General features: G+C 37.3%; 1 protein-coding gene across 1 annotated transcript; it reads right to left on the bottom strand.

The window, feature by feature from the left end:
• Window positions 1-15626: 15626 nt before the first annotated feature.
• Window positions 15627-18890, bottom strand: LOC117323524 (hepatic leukemia factor-like). The gene is made up of 2 exons (XM_033878792.1): window positions 18757-18890; window positions 15627-17958 (listed from the first exon to the last, which is right to left on the bottom strand). The coding sequence occupies exon 2, from the start codon at window positions 17947-17949 to the stop codon at window positions 17212-17214; it is 738 nt and encodes a 245-aa protein (XP_033734683.1). The 5' UTR covers window positions 17950-17958; window positions 18757-18890; the 3' UTR covers window positions 15627-17211.
• Between the last annotated feature and the right edge of the window lie 244 nt (window positions 18891-19134).

Raw genomic sequence — 19134 nt, 5'->3', positions numbered from 1 at the left:
CTATTTTTGTTTTTTCTGAATTCCAGAACAGTTATTTTTGTTTAACTGAATGGTGGAACAACTATTTTTGTTTTATCGAACAGACACTTTTATTTTAGTTTAATCTGTGTTTTATTTTATTTGTCAAATTCCATTTAACGATAGATATACAACATACAAATCTCACAAAAAGGATTCAGAAACAAGTGTCCAGACACTTATATAAATCTGACACCTACACTTTTATTTTACCGAATGATTGAACAGCTATTTTTGTTGTAATAAATGCTGTTTTGTTTTGTTTTACTGTTCAGTCATTTTTTAACAGTTGCTCGAACCGACTTTTTTTTGCTTATCTGTTATTTTTGTTTACTTTACTTTCTGTTTCATTTAATACAGAATGGTTTACCAACACAGAGCAATCATTTATGTTCATCCAAAGTAGAACGGCCCTTTTTATCTCATGTATAAAAACTACATTCATTTAAATAGATTTTTTTCGGGAGAAATGTTTATGTAAATTCAATTTAAAAATGACGTTTTTTGTCTCCGAGTTGAGGGGAGATCCGAGTAGCTTCCAAAGGAAAAGCTGCTGCATTGCCAAATAGTCGTTCGATTTGTTTAGCGTGCAGTTAAAGAAATCATAACAAAGATACACAATGCAAATATGCATTATTTTTTCTTCCATTTCGAAACACTTATCTTCGGCTAATAAAACCGCGTCTTCTTACGTCTACCTGGTAATATATATGCCAAACATAAATGGTCTTTTGTCATTCCGTATGAGGAAAGGTAACACGTTTTATAACGCATGCACAAAATCACTGATTTACCTATATATTTCTACAGGTAAATATATATAATACACAGCCAGTTACCTAGCAAACCCATAAACCAAAGTACTTACTAAGGTAAATATATAATCACGTGACACGAAACAATACATCATACATCTTCTGACACGTGACCATTAATTAAAACTAACGTGTAGTGACCACTGTCCAGGTAATTAAGGACAAGGAAAGCATTGGACATTTGTTGGTAAACACTGCTGGACATGTCATATACATGCACGCGACTAATGTCGGACGAGTGTTGTACAGGGATGTCCCCTGTGACAGATGATCGTTTTATTTGCCGTTGGTGGAGAACTATGAAGCATGTTACGTGATTACCACAAATGATATCAATTATGCCCACATATAGGTAATGGCGTTTGTAGGTCAGTTTCTGGGAAAGGTGTATTGGACACGAGTTATGTGCACTGTTTATCATAAATGTTAACGTACTACTAATGGGTTCACTGACTGCTTCCGGTGTAAACATGGTTTCGCTGTAAGGTAACCAGTTATTTCCGGTTCAAATGTACACATCGTTTCACCATAGTCACCGACTCTGTTTGAATATTAAATAAGTCATAAAAGGTAACCAACCGTTTTTGATTCAAATATAAGATTTCGCTAAGTTTACCGATTCTTTCAGGAGATTTAATATAACGTGGTTTCATTATAAGCTAACCGACTGTTTCCGGTTTAAATGTAAGCATGGTTCCGCTAGTTTAAGTGACTATTTCCGGTGTTAATACAGCGTGGTTTCACTCTAAAGCAACCGACTGTTTCCTGTTCAAATGTAGTGTGGTTCCGCTCATGTCACTGACTCATTTTGTACGAGGATTATAAACAATAATTATATATAACGTAACCGACCGTTACCGGTTTAAAAGTAAGCGGGGTTCCTCTAAGATCACTAAATATTTCCGGTATGACATGGGTACCTTATAAGGTATCCGACTTTTTACAGAACAAATCTAGTGAGTTCAACTATTTTATGCTTTTGTTCCTGTTCATGCCGATTAATTTGCTAATAGTGTTACTAATGTCATCAACTATTTCCGGTGTAACTTTAGTGTGTTTCCGCTATTGTAACTGACTACTTCCGGTGAAATCCACTGTAATATAGACAATTGGGATATTTAGCCAAGCAACAAACTATCTGGTACTGAAAATATATTCATCATAACGAAAAGTGATGTAGTTAAAGGCCTTTGGCCGATGTCCACGATGTCCACGATGTCCACAGTGGTCAGTTTATCTCGCGAGAAGCAGATGATAAAGATACACATATTAATTTCATCAAAGCGCAACACGTCGTCGCAAACTACAAACATCATATTTACAGCATATTAAAGCTACGAACATATGGTTATATTTTGCTTATGAGAACATAGATTATATATCAATATATACAATTTTACGAAAACACAAAACAAAAACCATTGATTTAGTAATTAACGCGCCTACGCGCATTTTATCAGTAAAACATGATAAAGATAACACACAATAACATTTTGCAAATATTTTTTTTATTCGTGACAGATTCACGATTCGTGTGATTCATCTCCTGAAAATTAGATTTAAGTTATACAGGCTGATGAAAACACAAACTATACTATAACTGGTGGGAGGATTTTCCGTTTGGTGTACTTTTCCGTTTCTCAATTTGAAAGAAGTAATGAGCTAATTCTAAGATCATACGGTTTATCTAACATGCAAAATAGTGTAAAATATCCAAAAAATCTTTATATCCCTGGTACATGGGTATGAACATAGTTGCAAGTTATGCTTACTTATTTTTTTCACTTTTTTTTTTATATGCACCGACCATGTTCAAATATGTTTGAAATTATTTATAAATAAAAAAAACCAATACGCATCAGGAAGCAAAAGGTCATGACCCCAATTATTATGTGTTCAACGTCATAATTTGACTATACTTAGCTATTGATATCTAAAGAATTAATTTGTAGATTTAATCGAAGAACTTCTGTGTACGTTGATCATGGTACGATATCACTACGAGAAGAGATCCCACCTTCTGATTGTCTATTACATCAATTTGGCGCCATATAGTGTTCCGACACCAATATAACTGGATTGATGAGCTCATTAAAAGCCGCCTATATAAATGGGAACATGAATAATCATAGCCGATGTCAATGTGACCACCCTTAATTTAAAATTGAAATCGCATTGTTTCCTGTGAACTTTTGTTTTGCCGGCGTTTATTGTCGCGCGTTGCTTTTGCGCCAGGAGTGGCGTTGGTCCAACACACTTTTGAAGTTGTGTTTCATCCTCCGCCATTAACGCGATATGATCACCATACGCCAAGGTACAGAAGTTTATGTCCCCGTAGTTACATACTGAACGTGTTTTACAGCGTTCATGTAGAAATCGGCGTTACCTTTCCGAAGACCGAAGTAAAAGTCTGTGACATAACACCCAAGTTTCACGGCATCACTTGTAGTGTCGTAAAGTGGCTTTACTGTATTTTAAATCGGCCCTTTTATTCATTTGAACCATTATAGGTCTCTATGGTCTTTGTGGGAATCTGCAGGTCTGTGAAACAAACGAAAATGTCTATTTTCTTAGCCATCTTAAATGCTCCCCAAAACTCCTACCGCCCCTAAAACCATTTCCATATGTAGCATGTCAAAGCTGAATTCATATTGTTCAGACAAAAACAACAAAGACCTATGAGAATAAGTGTCCAAACGATCCGTCTTCGCTTTCGGAGTAAGGGTAAATCCGTCTCCGCTTTCGGAGTAAGGGTAAATCCGTCTCCGCTTTCGGAGTAAGGGTAAATCCGTCTCCGCTTTCTGAGTTAGGATAAATCCGTCTCCGCTTTCAGAGTTAGGGTAAATCCGTTTCCGCTTTCTGAGTTAGGATAAATCCGTCTCCGCTTTCGGAATAAGGCTAAATCCGTCTCCGCTTTCGGAATAAGGCTAAATCCGTCTCCGCTTTCGGAGTTACGGTAAAAGTACACGTTTTTCTGTGTACAGGTACTATGCCTTTCTTGCAAACATTCATCTTACTCGGTATTCCATCAGTTCCGTTTGCTTTAGTTAGCTCCATTCTACGTCGGCATTTTAATGCAACTTCTTTAGTATGGCAATAAGTCAAGACCATGTCCAGCTTTTCTTCATTGCTATCCGCCATGTATAGAGAATGTTATACATATTGACCTCTGATAACAAAGAGAGTAAGAAAACTGCCATAATTACCGTTCATCAGCATGTCGTCACCTTACCACAACCAACTGGTGGTCGTGTGGCTTAGTGGTAAGACACTCGCCGTTCACCAAGGGGATCGGGGTTCGATTCCCCGATCGGTGTGGGGTTTACCAATCCGACAACTTGAGTTTTCGTCTGGTTTCTTCGGTTTCATTCCATAGTAAGACCCATGTGTCCTTCCATTCGACGACTGTGTTCCTAAAATAGCGAAAGCCCTTCTTTGTCGTCGCAAAAAAGGCGTAGTTTTATTTGGTTAACTGCCAATTTATTTATTTATCTATTTAGCAAATTTAGCGAAAGTTATGCTTATTAGTAAACGGTGCTATATTTACCGCAATAAAAAAGAAAATTGAATGGATCTTTAATTGGCAACAAGTGATGATGCTTTTGCGCATTTTTGGCGACAGAAGGAGAAATGGCTTTAATCAGGTACCATAGAAAGTGTCAAATTGTCTATGGTGCAACCATATCACGTCATCTTCTACTTTAAATAAAATTAATTAGTATCGACGTAATATCACAACACAGTAAGTTTTTCATACTCGTATCCTTATACAGCTAAACAGTTACTGTATTTGATTTCAAGTATTGTTAGATTTAAGCTCTTCTGTAATCAATACATACATACACACACACACACACACACACACACACACACACACACACACACTCACACACATATATATATACCGGTATATCATATGAAAAATCTATAAAATGTGTAAGTAGTAATAAATTCAAGATGAATGTGTCTTTTTTATCAAGAGGTCAAAAATTAAATGTTAAAAATGTACGCTGATCCGGTAAAAGTTACACTATTTGTGTGTGCGGTGTGTCCGAATATCCATGTGGCTATATAGATTTACAGCGTGATATAAAAGGTCAAAACAATTATAAATACATATCATGGCGACCGGCATAGTAATCTTAGGGGACACTGGATTGGACTCATTCCCGTGAGGTGATATGATCGGATCTACCCCGGGTAATGGGTTTTGACTCTCGGCACCTTGTCATGACCCCCGAAGGGTCGTACCCCAGACGCTCCAATACCCGTCGGTCATGACGAAATTCAAAAAGAAGTTGAACTTTCTTAACCGTTAATTGCCTCTTTTCGCGTGACATTAGAAACAGAGAGGTCAAGCTCACAAGCAGGTGGACAAACTGATCCGACGGCCGAACAAAGGATGACCACGAGGCTTCTGATGGTCAAACACATACCAACTACTGAGCTAGTGTTTTGTCATCTATACACTGAAAAAATGACTTCTGCCTTAAGAATGCCTCTTGACAGGATTATCAATAAATATCATCAGTTTCACGTTACTCGTGCGGTCAGCTAAACACGAGATTTTATGAATATTTATAAACCATAATCGTTTCTACAATTCTCCAGATATTTTTGTTTTATTCTACAGTAAAAAGGAACTTCTATCATTGTCATCCAGCTGTTCAATAAAAGAAACGATTTAAAACTCGTGCCAGATGTTTTATTTTGATAATTTATTTCTTCCTTTTTGATATTTTTATGATTGTACAGTCAATGGTCAAAAACCCGTCGCGTGTATCATTGACCACCCTGTGTATCCTTAGGGTACTTCAGGCACGAGGGGGGCGTGGTCACACCGTACTTAGCCGGACACACGACCCAGACATAGCGTTTTATATATGAAAAGCGAAACTACAAATAAAAAAGTTGAACAAAAGGATTCTTTATTTCAGTCTGCATCGTAATTGAGTTCGTTAGCATTGATATCTTTAGCATTTTAACACTATATCGGAGACCACTGATTTACTGTTCACTATATTAAAATAATGATAACTTAATTGTCCTGCCCTAATTATGCACAGACCTTTCGGAAAGAAGATTCTGATTTCAAGGGACTCGCACGACACTTACTTGATTTAGACGAAGGAAACACAACCAACACACTCACTGTTTAATGATAGTGAAATGGAACCCGAAGAGCACATAGTTTTCTATCATTAATATCACACGTCGTCCCCCCCCCCCCCCCCCCCCCAAAAAAAATAAAAACACCAAAAAACTAATGAAAAAAACCGATTTATAATTTCATTAAAATACACCGATGTACATACATGTATACTGTATACTTATTCAAAATACATCGCTTTATATATGAAATATACTGATTGATTAGCTGGAGTAAATGAACAGGTATGTGCTACTTACAATTAATTAAAATACACTGTCTAATTACCAGGTTATTCTAATATAACTGTATATTGTTTTACATATAGGGTCATCTTATGTAAAATGGTATATCTGGTAGAATACACTGACTTATTTATAGTAAATTAAAAGACACCATTGGCACACAGTCAATTAAAATGCACAGTTTAAAATGCATTAAAATATACTGACTTATTTATAGTAATTTAAGATACACTAGTCTACATATGGCTAATTAAAATTAGAATACACCAGTTGGCACAAAGTCAATTAAAAATGTACCCTTTAAAATACATTCACTTAAAATAAACCGTTTTATAAAAAGTCAATTAAGATACGCCGTTTCACCACCACATATTGTTAATTGTATTACAGAAAATTAAGATACATGTGCATCACTCAAAACATAGACAATTAAAATATTCCGGTTTACAGTTAAGTAACATACAGTCAATTAAAACACATCGTTTATAAAAAAAATCAGTAAAAATGCATCGTCTTATATACAGTCAATTAAAATACAGCGTTTATGATTTAGTCAGTAAAAATACATCGTCCTACATACAGTCAATTGAAATACAGCGTTTATAATACAGTCAGTAAAATAATGCATCGTCTTAGCTATAATCGATTAAAACAACCATTTCATAAACAGTGAATTTAAATATACACCGCTTTGAATATATTATTGAAAATATACTTCTTAGCAAACAGAAAGTTATCTGAAATAAAAAAAAAAAAAGTATAGATACACAGGTTTACATACAGTTAATAAAATTACACGATTTCACAAAGTCAGTATATTGAACAAACAAGTGAACTGAATGCACAACTAAAATGTCTTTTATTATAAAATGAACTTATATCCATTTTATCAACATACTTATTTTTACATAAATTATTAATATCGATAAATTCTAATAGAAATATAGTTTTATTCATAGTTAATAAAACTCAGCTTCGCTTACTGCTTATTGAATCATGGGATTTTTCATCTAATTAGCAAATATGCGTCTTAGATGCTCAACGGGATGTACGGGATGTTTTTTGTTTGACCTTGAAATTCACCCGGTGAATATACATAGAGGCAGACCAGGGGCTGGCGAACTGGCATTTTTAGCCGGTGTATGTGAAAGCTAATTTTCTTACACAAATCTGACAGAAGTCGGGCTGACCGCAGCGCGAGAGATAAGCACCATGTACCTCAGAGCTTTACAACTGACCAAGGGAGGTCTGCAAACCAAACGCCAAAATAGCCCGGACATGTACAATGATTGAAACTCTAAACAAGTTTTAGCGGATATGTTTACCCGTTATCACAGGTTAGTGAGGCGCCTCTCAGTTGCATAAATATTGATATATCTGCCTCATCCACAGAACGCAATAATATTTCGAGTTTGATTCTATCTCTCGTCTACAGGTCCTGACCCTTGTACATTGGCCAAACTTTGATGCCGTGTACAGATACAGTATGGGAACTCGCAGTAAGCAAGACATTTGACTGACCGCCCCATCCCATCCCGCGGGGAAATGATATCCCTACAGACACTTTCTGACACTTCTACTATTAACCATGACTAGATTACAGGGGCTGGAATCTAAAATTAACGCAAAATGTCACAAGGATTGCAGACTGCATTTCATGGCAATTAAACCAGCTTCCAACTGGGAACTTTATGATTAGTTTCCCTAAATAAATCCGGACGATGGCCATAAACCACTAGACAATGTATGCATTACCGGACTGACCGCTACAATGGCAATGCACAATAAGGTACCCGATTTGGCCCGGATCGCAAACTGACCAAGCGGGCTTGTTATATAATTCAACTGTCCGAGACCGATCCATAATTTACAGGTGACCAGCCGGATGACCATGTCTGAATCAATTTCGATAGAATGTGAAACTGTCCTTGGACAATGACGGCGTAATGGTCACTAACAGTGCCGTACTCGAGGGAGACATGTCATTGCTGCCATATCGCAAACAATGCCATGCCTTTTATTAGATTTGTCCGCATCAGCCCTTTATGGAAACTGACCGATCCTGACCATGAAAAATAATCCCTCTCGATCAAGTGGGTTGCACGAGAATTACACAAATGCACGTCACCTGTCGCCATTCGGAATCAAACTGAAGAATTAATTCGCCATCAGAAATCATTAATGAACGATTAGTGATAAGTACATAGATATTATGTAGCCTGGCCATACCACACGCTGACCACAAGGTTGTTCAATGATTAACACTAATCTGAGTTATTCAATTCTAGCAAATTAAACAGATGTTTCTCAGTCATTCACGAGCATCGTGAAATGGATTAATTATATATTAGATGAAGTAAAGGCCGATGTTTATGCTATGGAATTGGATCATTCTGTCGAGTACTGGGCGTTGTTTATGAGTACAATTAGGTCATACCTATAGGGTACTTATCGTTGTGTAATGATAGGACCATTGGTAGAGAGTACGTCTGAGAGCTGACCATCGTGTTCAATTATTCAGTCACCGCGAAGTTAAATATCTCGTTAAACGTCTTGTTTAAATGATGCTACCATTTATACTATAATCCTCTATGCGTTAATCCTGTAACGGATTAACTGTAGGTGGCGTGACACAACAGCCGCTCAATACTTTGCTTCTAATAAAATATCCGGGGAAATTCAGTAAATATGTAAACAGCAAAAAAAGAGTATTTTTCTTAAAGAAAAACTGTTCATGAAACAGCGATATGACAAATATAGAAAAATGCAATTACATGATAATGCAACATGACCAGTAAACAGAATATATCAGTTAATCAATGATGATATAATGTTTATTGTCTAATGCCAGTTATAATTATGAACATTCATATATATACCTTCCATCGAGTATTAACCCCGGGGCCCGAAAATGACCTTATCTGCTATAATTACATACAACCCTGATATGGTCTCCCATAGTTACACTCAACCCTGATATGGTCTCCCACAGTTACAATCAACCCTGATATGGTCTCCAATAGTTACACTCAACCCTGATATGGTCTCCCATAGTTACACTCAACCCTGATATAGTCTCCCATAGTTACACTCAACCCTGCTATGGTCTCCCATAGTTACACTCAACCTTAATATGGTCTCCCATAGTTACACTTAACCCTGATATGGTCTCCCATAGTTACACTCAACCCTGCTATAGTCTACCATAGTTACACCCAAGCCTGATCTGGTCTCCCCATAGTATTACACCAACCCTTATCTGGTCTCCCAAGAGTGTTACACCCAACCCTGATCTGGTCTCCCCTGAGTATTACACCAACCCTGATCTGGTCTGCCCATTTTATTACACCAACCCTGATCTGGTCTCCCCATAGTGTTACACCCAACCCTGATCTGGTCTCCCCATATTGTTACAACCAACCCTGATCTGGTCTCCCCTGAGTATTACACCAACCCTGATCTGGTCTCCCCATAGTGTTACACCCAACCCTGATCTGGTCTCCCCATAGTGTTACACCCAACCCTGATCTGGTCTCCCCATAGTGTTACACCCAACCCTGATATGGTCTCCCCATAGTATTACACCCAACCCTGATCTGGTCTCCCCATAGTGTTACACCCAACCCTGATCTGGTCTCCCCATAGTGTTACACCCAACCCTGATCTGGTCTCCCCTGAGTATTACACCAACCCTGATCTGGTCTCCCCATAGTGTTACACCCACCCTGATCTGGTCTCCCCATAGTATTACACCAACCATGATCTGGTCTCCCCATAGTATTACACCAACCCTGATCTGGTCTCCCCATAGTGTTACACCAACCCTGATCTGGTTTCCACATAGTATTACACCCAACCCTGATCTGGTCTCCCCATAGTGTTACACCAACCCTGATCTGGTCTCCCCATAGTGTTACACCCAACCCTGATCTGGTCTCCCCATAGTGTTACACCAACCCTGATCTGGTCTCCCCATAGTATTACACCAACCCTGATCTGGTCTCCCCATAGTATTACACCAACCCTTATCTGGTCTCCCCATAGTGTTACACCCAACCCTGATCTGGTCTCCCCATAGTGTTACACCCAACCCTGATCTGGTCTCCCCATAGTATTACACCAACCCTGATCTGGTCCCCCATAGTATTACACCAACCCTGATCTGGTCTCCCCATAGTGTTACACCCAACCCTGATCTGGTCTCCCCATAGTGTTACACCCAACCCTGATCTGGTCTCCCCATAGTATTACACCAACCCTGATCTGGTCCCCCATAGTATTACACCAACCCTGATCTGGTCTCCCCATAGTATTACACCAACCCTTATCTGGTCTCCCCATAGTGTTACACCAACCCTGATCTGGTCTCCCCATAGTGTTACACCCAACCCTGATCTAGTCTCCCCATAGTATTACACCCAACCCTGATCTGGTCTCCCCATAGTATTACACCAACCCTTATCTGGTCTCCCCATAGTGTTACACCCAACCCTGATCTTGTCTCCCCATAGTGTTACACCAACCCTGATCTGGTCTCCCCATAGTGTTACACCCAACCCTGATCTGGTCTCCCCATAGTATTACACCAACCATGATCTGGTCTCCCCATAGTGTTACACCCAACCCTGATCTGGTCTCCCCATAGTATTACACCCAACCCTGATCTGGTCTCGCCATAGTGTTACACCAACCCTGATCTGGTCTCCCCATAGTATTACACCCAACCCTGATCTGGTCTCCCATAGTATTACACCAACCCTGATCTGGTCTCCCCATAGTGTTACACCCACCCTGATCTGGTCTCCCCATAGTGTTACACCAACCCTGATCTGGTCTCCCCATGGTATTACACCAAACCTGATCTGGTCTCCCCATAGTGTTACACCCAACCCTGATCTGGTCTCCCCATAGTGTTACACCCACCCTGATCTGGTCTCCCCATAGTGTTACACCAACCCTGATCTGGTCTCCCCATAGTGTTACACCAACCCTGATCTGGTCTCCCCATAGTATTACACCCAACCCTGATCTGGACTCCCCATAGTGTTACACCCAACCCTGATCTGGTCTCCACATAGTGTTACACCAATCCTGATCTGGTCTCCCCATAGTGTTACACCAAACCTGATCTGGTCTCCCCATAGTGTTACACCAACCCTGATCTGGTCTCTATTATATCCAACCCTGATCTTGGTCCTTGTTTCATCAATAATACTTAACCTGATTTCATTCCTTAACTTTGTACTTTTTGTTTAATTGTATGGTGTTTTATTGAAAAATTTAAGCTGAGCGACATTAAATATAAACCTGGTCTCTGATCTGTGGTTTAATCATATATGAAACAAGTCATGCTATCTGATATGATGCTGAGATGAAACAAGATGGCCTTACACACAGTTACAATGATCTCGTCAATAGAACACGTGTACTTATGTATTGTAATACGTCCGATTAATCACTCACTACTATAGGAAACAAAGTCATACGATGATTGGGCAGATAAACAGCGATTCACGGCAAGTTCACATCCGTACGATCACCGGTAAGATGCTGGTAATTGTTGGTAAACAATAAGACAACAAATCTACGTCACTTCCTGCGGACATCGAATTCCTATTCAACACTTTCCGGCGTGTGCATTGTAATCTTCATAATCAGGTGAGTAGCAGCCATTGTGGTAAACTGAAGATTCTAGATCTAGACAAGACTCTAGACAAAAGAAAAGACAACAAAAGACAGACAATGTTATCAGTTGGTAATAACATATGACGTCATCGCCGACAGCGATTAATTTGCTTTCGCACAAAATTGCATAGAAATGGCACCCACTTTATAGAATATCTTATTAATACAAACAAATAAAATATCGCCAAAATAATGTTTGTTTATAAGACCGAATGAAAAAAACGGCGGAGTCCAATAGAATTTCTTCGGGAAGCATTATATTGATAATCAATCCACATAGTGGAAATGGCGTAAAGTATGTAACGTTTTGTACTATATTAACTATACAATAGCCTAATCGTGTTTTCAATTATAAATCAATTTTTGTCGAAGAAGTTTTTTTGTTTTGTTGTTTTTGTTTTTTTAATATTATGACGTTATGATTATTGTCCCTAAGTATATCTTTTTTTTTCAAAAATGTTTTGATGCCTATTTAGACCGTTTATCATGTTATTCGTACGAAAGTATCTATATTTTGACAGTTAGTGCTTTTTTTTTCTTTCAATGCGTGAATAACAAAATGGACAATGACTCAATATTTTTGTTGTTGTCATCTGATTTTTTTCTCGTTAATAAAGGCGATGACATTGACTTTGTTATCAGTTTTATAGAACTCGATCAAAATATTTTCGGTTATGATTAAATTTTGATATGTTTTTCATTGAAGAGTTATGTCACTCACTTACATGATATTAAATGTTTTGAATTTAGAGCATTTTTTTTCTATCAATTTTTTACTTGGCATGGTAGTGTTCCACCACAAAGGAATGAACGTAACATTAGGCGTGACGTTGCAGATAATTACGTCACGGAGTCTCCCTGACCTGGGTTACAACATTACATCATGAGTTGGTCATGAGTGTCATGTTTGTCTGGATGACGTAACCATAGCAAACATCACATCATATGATGACTGCCATTAGACCAATTATTTATATTGTATACATATTTGGTTTTATCGGAATTTTGCTGTAATTGATTTACTCAGTTTTATATAGAAATATAACATCAGAACTTTTTAATTCTTCCTAGTAAATTAGCAAATTGTATGTGTCCTCCAATATTTTCTATGCTTTTGTCACATAAAACATAACAAACACCTCAAGCTGACATCGCCGGAATTAATCCACACACAAACATATTTATATATCTAACCGCATCATTGCTTTTAAATGACAATACAATTATCATAGTAACATTTACTGCCTTCTATAAGAGCTGTTTGTCTGTACAGGTTGAACAGTATTCCATAGGAGCCTGGCGTTATCATAAACTAGACATTTATCTTATAATAAAATTGCTTCGTTCCAGATTCTAATTAACTCATTGGTATTGACGAACTAAAATAATTAAAACTTCATCATGCCGGCACCCCCGGTGTTTCGTCCTCCCAGACTTGGTCAGTGTCGTTAGGGGCTACAAGTGTGAATCTGGAAGGGAAAAAAAACAAAATTGGTCTAAACAATATTAAACTATCTATAATGAGGATGGCACTAATTCCATAGATCAATTAATTTGACTAAGTTTGATTGTGGTGAATGAAAAGACTGTAAAATAAGTGCTTATACGCTGAATCCCTGCTATTTATTCAATCACAAACAATTGGGTTTTGTCGGAATAAAATTTCACTAGCATAGTTTACCGACCAGCTTTCCTTGCTTGGTGCGGTCAGCGGATATGTAGATGAAGTTGATGCCAAGTAATAATTTTTTTAGATATACTAGTATCATAATCTGTGTCTCCCTTCTAGTGCGAAGTTTTGATTACGATTTATAAAGTCACATTAAATTGTACGTAACAGTCATTGTACAGTACGTTTCCTTGGTGACCTAGCAACAGGGCCCAGAGGCTGTCCAGTGTAATCGCCGTAATTTTCGTTGTTACATGTACTTGCCCGAAGGAGAGAGCGCGCGCGGGCAGCTGGTAATAGTTATCTAATAACCTGTTGACCGGTGTACTGAGAATTCGTCCCCATCAGCTCAAAGAGTCTGGGAGGGCGTGAAGAATGGTTCAGTTAGATGAACTTTGACCCTGAGAGATGGCTGACCTCTAGACGATATGACGTAATGGTGGTGGGATGTCAAAAGATAACAATGCATAGGCCGTCGAAAGGGCGTGACCGTTTGGTGATTCACGGAAGTTACTCAACCAGGAGTTCGCTCTCCCCCCGAAAGGTGAAAAGTGCAGCTATGTCGCAACAACATGCTAATACAGGGTCGCTCATACCGTCGGTCTCAAGGGAGGGTGAAATGAAGGTGTCCCGAGCACAGGGACCTGGGAAATTGATATGGTCTAAATGGACCCTCTCTCAATCAGATTGGGCCTGCCAGTAGATTATTATCAGAAGTTTAGGGAGTTAGGTTCAATGTTCAGTAAAATGACAGCATCTTTGTTGTATCATGGCTGCAAAAGAGAGAGAGAAAACTATAACTATATTGTCAGGCCCCTATGGTTCTGGGGATGTTCGCGTGGATTACAGTTTTTGACCTCTAACACATATGTGTCAAGCATTAAAACAAGAATATAGATAGAAATTATGTAAAATGTATTATTCAAATATGACGTTAACTTATTTGAAAACTTGTATCGAGATCCAGTCAGTGAGGAAAATCATTCTCGCTTTAACTTATAAATCTCTAACTAGTTAGACACGTACGAACCCGAGTGCTTTAAGTGTATGTGTATTCGGTGTATTGACTCGAGGATTAACTGACCACTATACAAACTGACCTACACTCAGTCCAGGCCATTGGTCACTTCCCTCATGTTAGGTTCGGTGATGTAATGTTCGTGTATTACCGATATCGCCGAGTAAACACGGCCTGTTGGGATACGGTTTGGTAGTCATGTGTTACGTAATGGTCCAAACGCTTCGCTCTATTTCTTACAATGAGGCTAAAAGTTCACTCCGACTTACGTAATATTTTATAAAAGTCGAACACAACGGCGAGGTTGTGCAAGCATGGCGCAATTACCTCAAACTGACCTAGGGAGCTGGCAAAAATGGCCACTGGCCAGAGAGAAAGTACAACAGGACCTTTTAAATATAGAACCTATTAGATCATGATAGAATTTTCACGTGGACCAAAGCCAACGGTTGTCTAGGCAACACATTAGTAAAGTGAAAGTACATTAAATCAGGTACCGTCAACTTTCGGCTATCAACACTCATTGGGAATTATTATCAAAATCTGTCCAGTTAGTAAACGGGTTTGTTTATTTGAGATAATGAAGATATATGTAGTAACAGATGTCTAATGATATAGATAGTATTGTCTCTAAATACTTACATCCATTGCGTACCTGGATTGGATTATTACTCTACAGGTAATTATGCATAACCATCACTTCTAATCTTCAAACCTTACTTAGAGTTTTATCAGGATAGATCTTATGACAATAATCACAGGCCACGAACAATGAAGGATGAGGTGCCTCGGATGAACGTCAGTCTGCCATCAGTCGTCAGCTGTTGTCATCTCGGAGTAATTAGTAGTACACGAGCTTCAAGCCATAATCAGAAACATTCTAGCCGTCTTTACACGGAAATAGACTTAGTCGAACCCATTCCTTGACGAAGAGGAAACCAAGTTTAATTAGACATACAAGTTATATTACTGACACAGGAAGCTTTCTATTTTACGGAATATGAAATAAAATAATAAGAAAACTACAGATTTTCACATTAACTGTTTATTTTGTTCTTACAAAATTTTAACAATACGAATGATATATATATGTGTGTTTCCACATCGAGAACAAGACTTTGCACCAGACTTTGTTCACAAGTTTATAATCCACACTCTCTAGCACAAATATCATTCAGATCAATCACGTGCATAAATTTGCACGTGTTAGATAATGTTGAGAATTTATTCCAAGTCATCCAAAACAGGTTATCGATTTCAGAAAAAACATGTATTTGGTTTAAATATGATATATTTGGTCAAATTAAAGCACTTTTATATTTCATATATAGAACTATGATGTTTTTCTTTCACATCTTTTACAAAGAAACATATTTTGTCGATACTTATTCGTTTTGGTACTTACTTTGAAAACATTTCCTATGCATACTCATCGTTAATTGAATTACTATTCACATTAAGAAATGATATGTCAATTTATGACCATGTTTTAAACTTTTAAATCTTATAATTCTACGATTAATATGCATAACGGAAATATTTTCTCATGAAGTGAATTCGATTTTGTATTGTTTATAATCGTAATAATTTTGTATTTCCAAATAATACTGATTAGGTTTTATTTTATTTAAATGTCGTAAAATCCAGTTTGTTTTTAACATATCTATAAACATTTTAGTACAATATTCTTTCTAACCGCATAAACAAAAAATACAAATTATGCAAAGGATTAATTTGTATCAAAGTAAAATGAAAAATATTCTAAATAATATGTTGACACATGCATATGTGATAATTGAAACTCACTTAATAGTCAGCATGTTCTACAAATATTTAAATAGCACTACAATATCAAATGAACGATATATATATATAGATATATAAACTGAAACATTCAAATAAACAAACACATTTATAACTTACATGTCTAAATTATGCTATGGTAAATGTAAAGATTGATTTTGTTGATAATTTGTTCGTAAATGTAATGTAAATTTGCACTAGGACCCATTCTTCAGTTTGTGTCTCATGCTTTTTCTTGTAAACAATTAAGCATATTTCATATTTTACAATTCCTGAACAACAATAACAACAGTTTACTTAACTATCCCAAATTGTTTCTTTTGCCGAAAAATATTACATCATTTCAATAATTTATTATTTGATCACGGCTAGCCCTCGTTACCGTAATTATTCCTTGACAAATGGATAAATATGACATCGAGAACTAAAATGATTAAGTTGAATGTTGATTGTCCTTCATGAGATCATGAACGCCTCTCCAAAAGGTATGATACCATTTACACCTGTACGAGTATAACTTTTAAAGTCTGCGTGGCATCTTAAACGTCCGCCACATGTTACATAAGTATACTCAAGTCTATGTCCATATCGAGATTCCTCAGTGTTTGGAACAATTCACATTTCAATAAAATGAATTCCTTAACATGTCCTTTTATCAGCCAACCAATCCAATCATATATAAAAATGAATAAATGAAAAACGATACACTTCATGATTAGAATTCCTCATCACTCTACACACCGATTTTTATTGCAGCACTTTCGATAAAACATATTCGCACCATTCCTAGCCATACTTCCGAGACAGCATCATAGTCTATTATACAACATGTAGTGCAGTTTAGCAGTCTCATTTTTAAGAATTGTCACTTGTGCTCTGAGTTTAAGATTTTCCTGTTCCAGGAAGGCTGCCCGCATTGCTATCTCCTCCTCCTTACACCTTCTCGAGTCTCTTGATCTCTTTGCTGCTTCGTTGTTTTTCCGCCTTCGTTCCCAGTAAGCTTCGTCTTTCTTGTCTTCTGGTACAGTTTTTGTCTTTTTATCAATGCACGTTTCATTTCTATTTTCCGCTCGTCGTTTTCGCTGCATAAGATGAGATGTAAGAGGCGTAAGAGGGAAAGTAGGGTATGCTGCAGGACTATCGAACATGCTTGTCATGCCGAACGAGCCCGTCATAGGGGAGAGCGGTGATGTTGGGGTACTTCCTGTTCCATTGTAAGCAGAAAATTGATCCATAGGGTACATTTTGAAGGGTCGGGATGGTGTGAATGCAGCATCAGATTTATCTGAACTGTTGCTTTTATCGCCGACAATGTTATTTGGTGAACTATGATTTGAGTATTCTCCGGGAGATCGTCTCCTATGTTCCTCTTGAGAAATGTCATGGTCCAAATCGTTTGACAATGAATGGACGGAAGATGAAGATGAGCGTCCTGATTCACAGGTACTGGTATTTCGTACACAGGGTTTGACAGGTAGGGGACTTACTCTCTCGGGAGGGGAACACACACTTGGTTTAGCGGATAGGTCAAGGGCCGCGTCCCCCATCTCTGCGAACTGCAACAAAAATAAAGTTTTATTTTTTGTAAAAAAAACAAATAACATAAATAAATGAAATTGATTGATTGATAAAAAGTTATATTGTACATTACATGCGATGTAGCGCAAATATATAAAATATATGTATCAATACAAGTGACTATATATATATATACATATGAAATGTAACACAGACACTAGATACTTTAATATATTGTTCTTTAATTTTTTGTGTCGAAATATTGATACAATTTTAATATTTATATATATGCAAATAAATGCTTTATTCATACTAAAAAGTCTCACACAAAAAGCTATCATAACATCTTTTATAGATTGAATAAAAGAAAAGAAAAACAGGGAGGTAAAAAAAGGAGTACACAAATAAAAAAAAAAGGGAAGAGAGAAAAAAACACAGAAAAAACACAAATAAATGCCTTAAAAGATGCAGGATTAAGCTTTTTTTGTCAAAATGTTTGTAACATAAAATTTCTTATTGGTGGAGGGTAGTATTACATGTGTATATCATGACCTATCTGCACGAGTAAAATGGAAAAATAATAAAATCATCTTCATTTGTTTAAAAGTGACATTACCATTAAAACTGTCACCTGTAAAGTCAGTAAAATAAACAGGGTACATATGAACATAAGGTAATCACAAATTATCAGTAGAGATAGTACACCTCCACAACAACCAGTAAACAAGTCAAGGATCCATTGAAAATAACAATTTATGACGTAACAACGTAAAATATTTCCGAGGAATAAAATATATATCATAAACTATTTAGTATATATATATATATATACTTACTTTTTTGTTAATATTCCGTGATAAGGTTCCACACAGTGTATAAGATACAGATCCACACTATCGCTACACGCTCCTTGCTCAACTCTGACCAAACGCTAAATGAATTACACCAGCCAATGACCAACGCTTATACGCTTGTTTGCAATGCGTGAACTCGCTATGACCTTCTTGCACAATGAATACATAAAGCTCTGCGCATGTGACGTCGGTGACCCAGTTGTGTTCTAGCTCCCCGGGCTGACTGACCACTACAGTCATAGGTGTGTATGGTCAGTTGTTTACTAAAAAGGTTATTACATAAACAAAAAAGCTGATCAACTAAAACCTGTACGACTCGACCATATTAAAGCGTTAGTACACTATACTAGCTGTCTAACA

This window comes from Pecten maximus, chromosome 3, assembly GCF_902652985.1.
Source record: "Pecten maximus chromosome 3, xPecMax1.1, whole genome shotgun sequence".
Classification (NCBI taxonomy): domain Eukaryota; kingdom Metazoa; phylum Mollusca; class Bivalvia; order Pectinida; family Pectinidae; genus Pecten; species Pecten maximus.
Note: the sequence above shows the minus strand (reverse complement) of the source record. Positions and strands in the feature narration are given on the sequence as shown.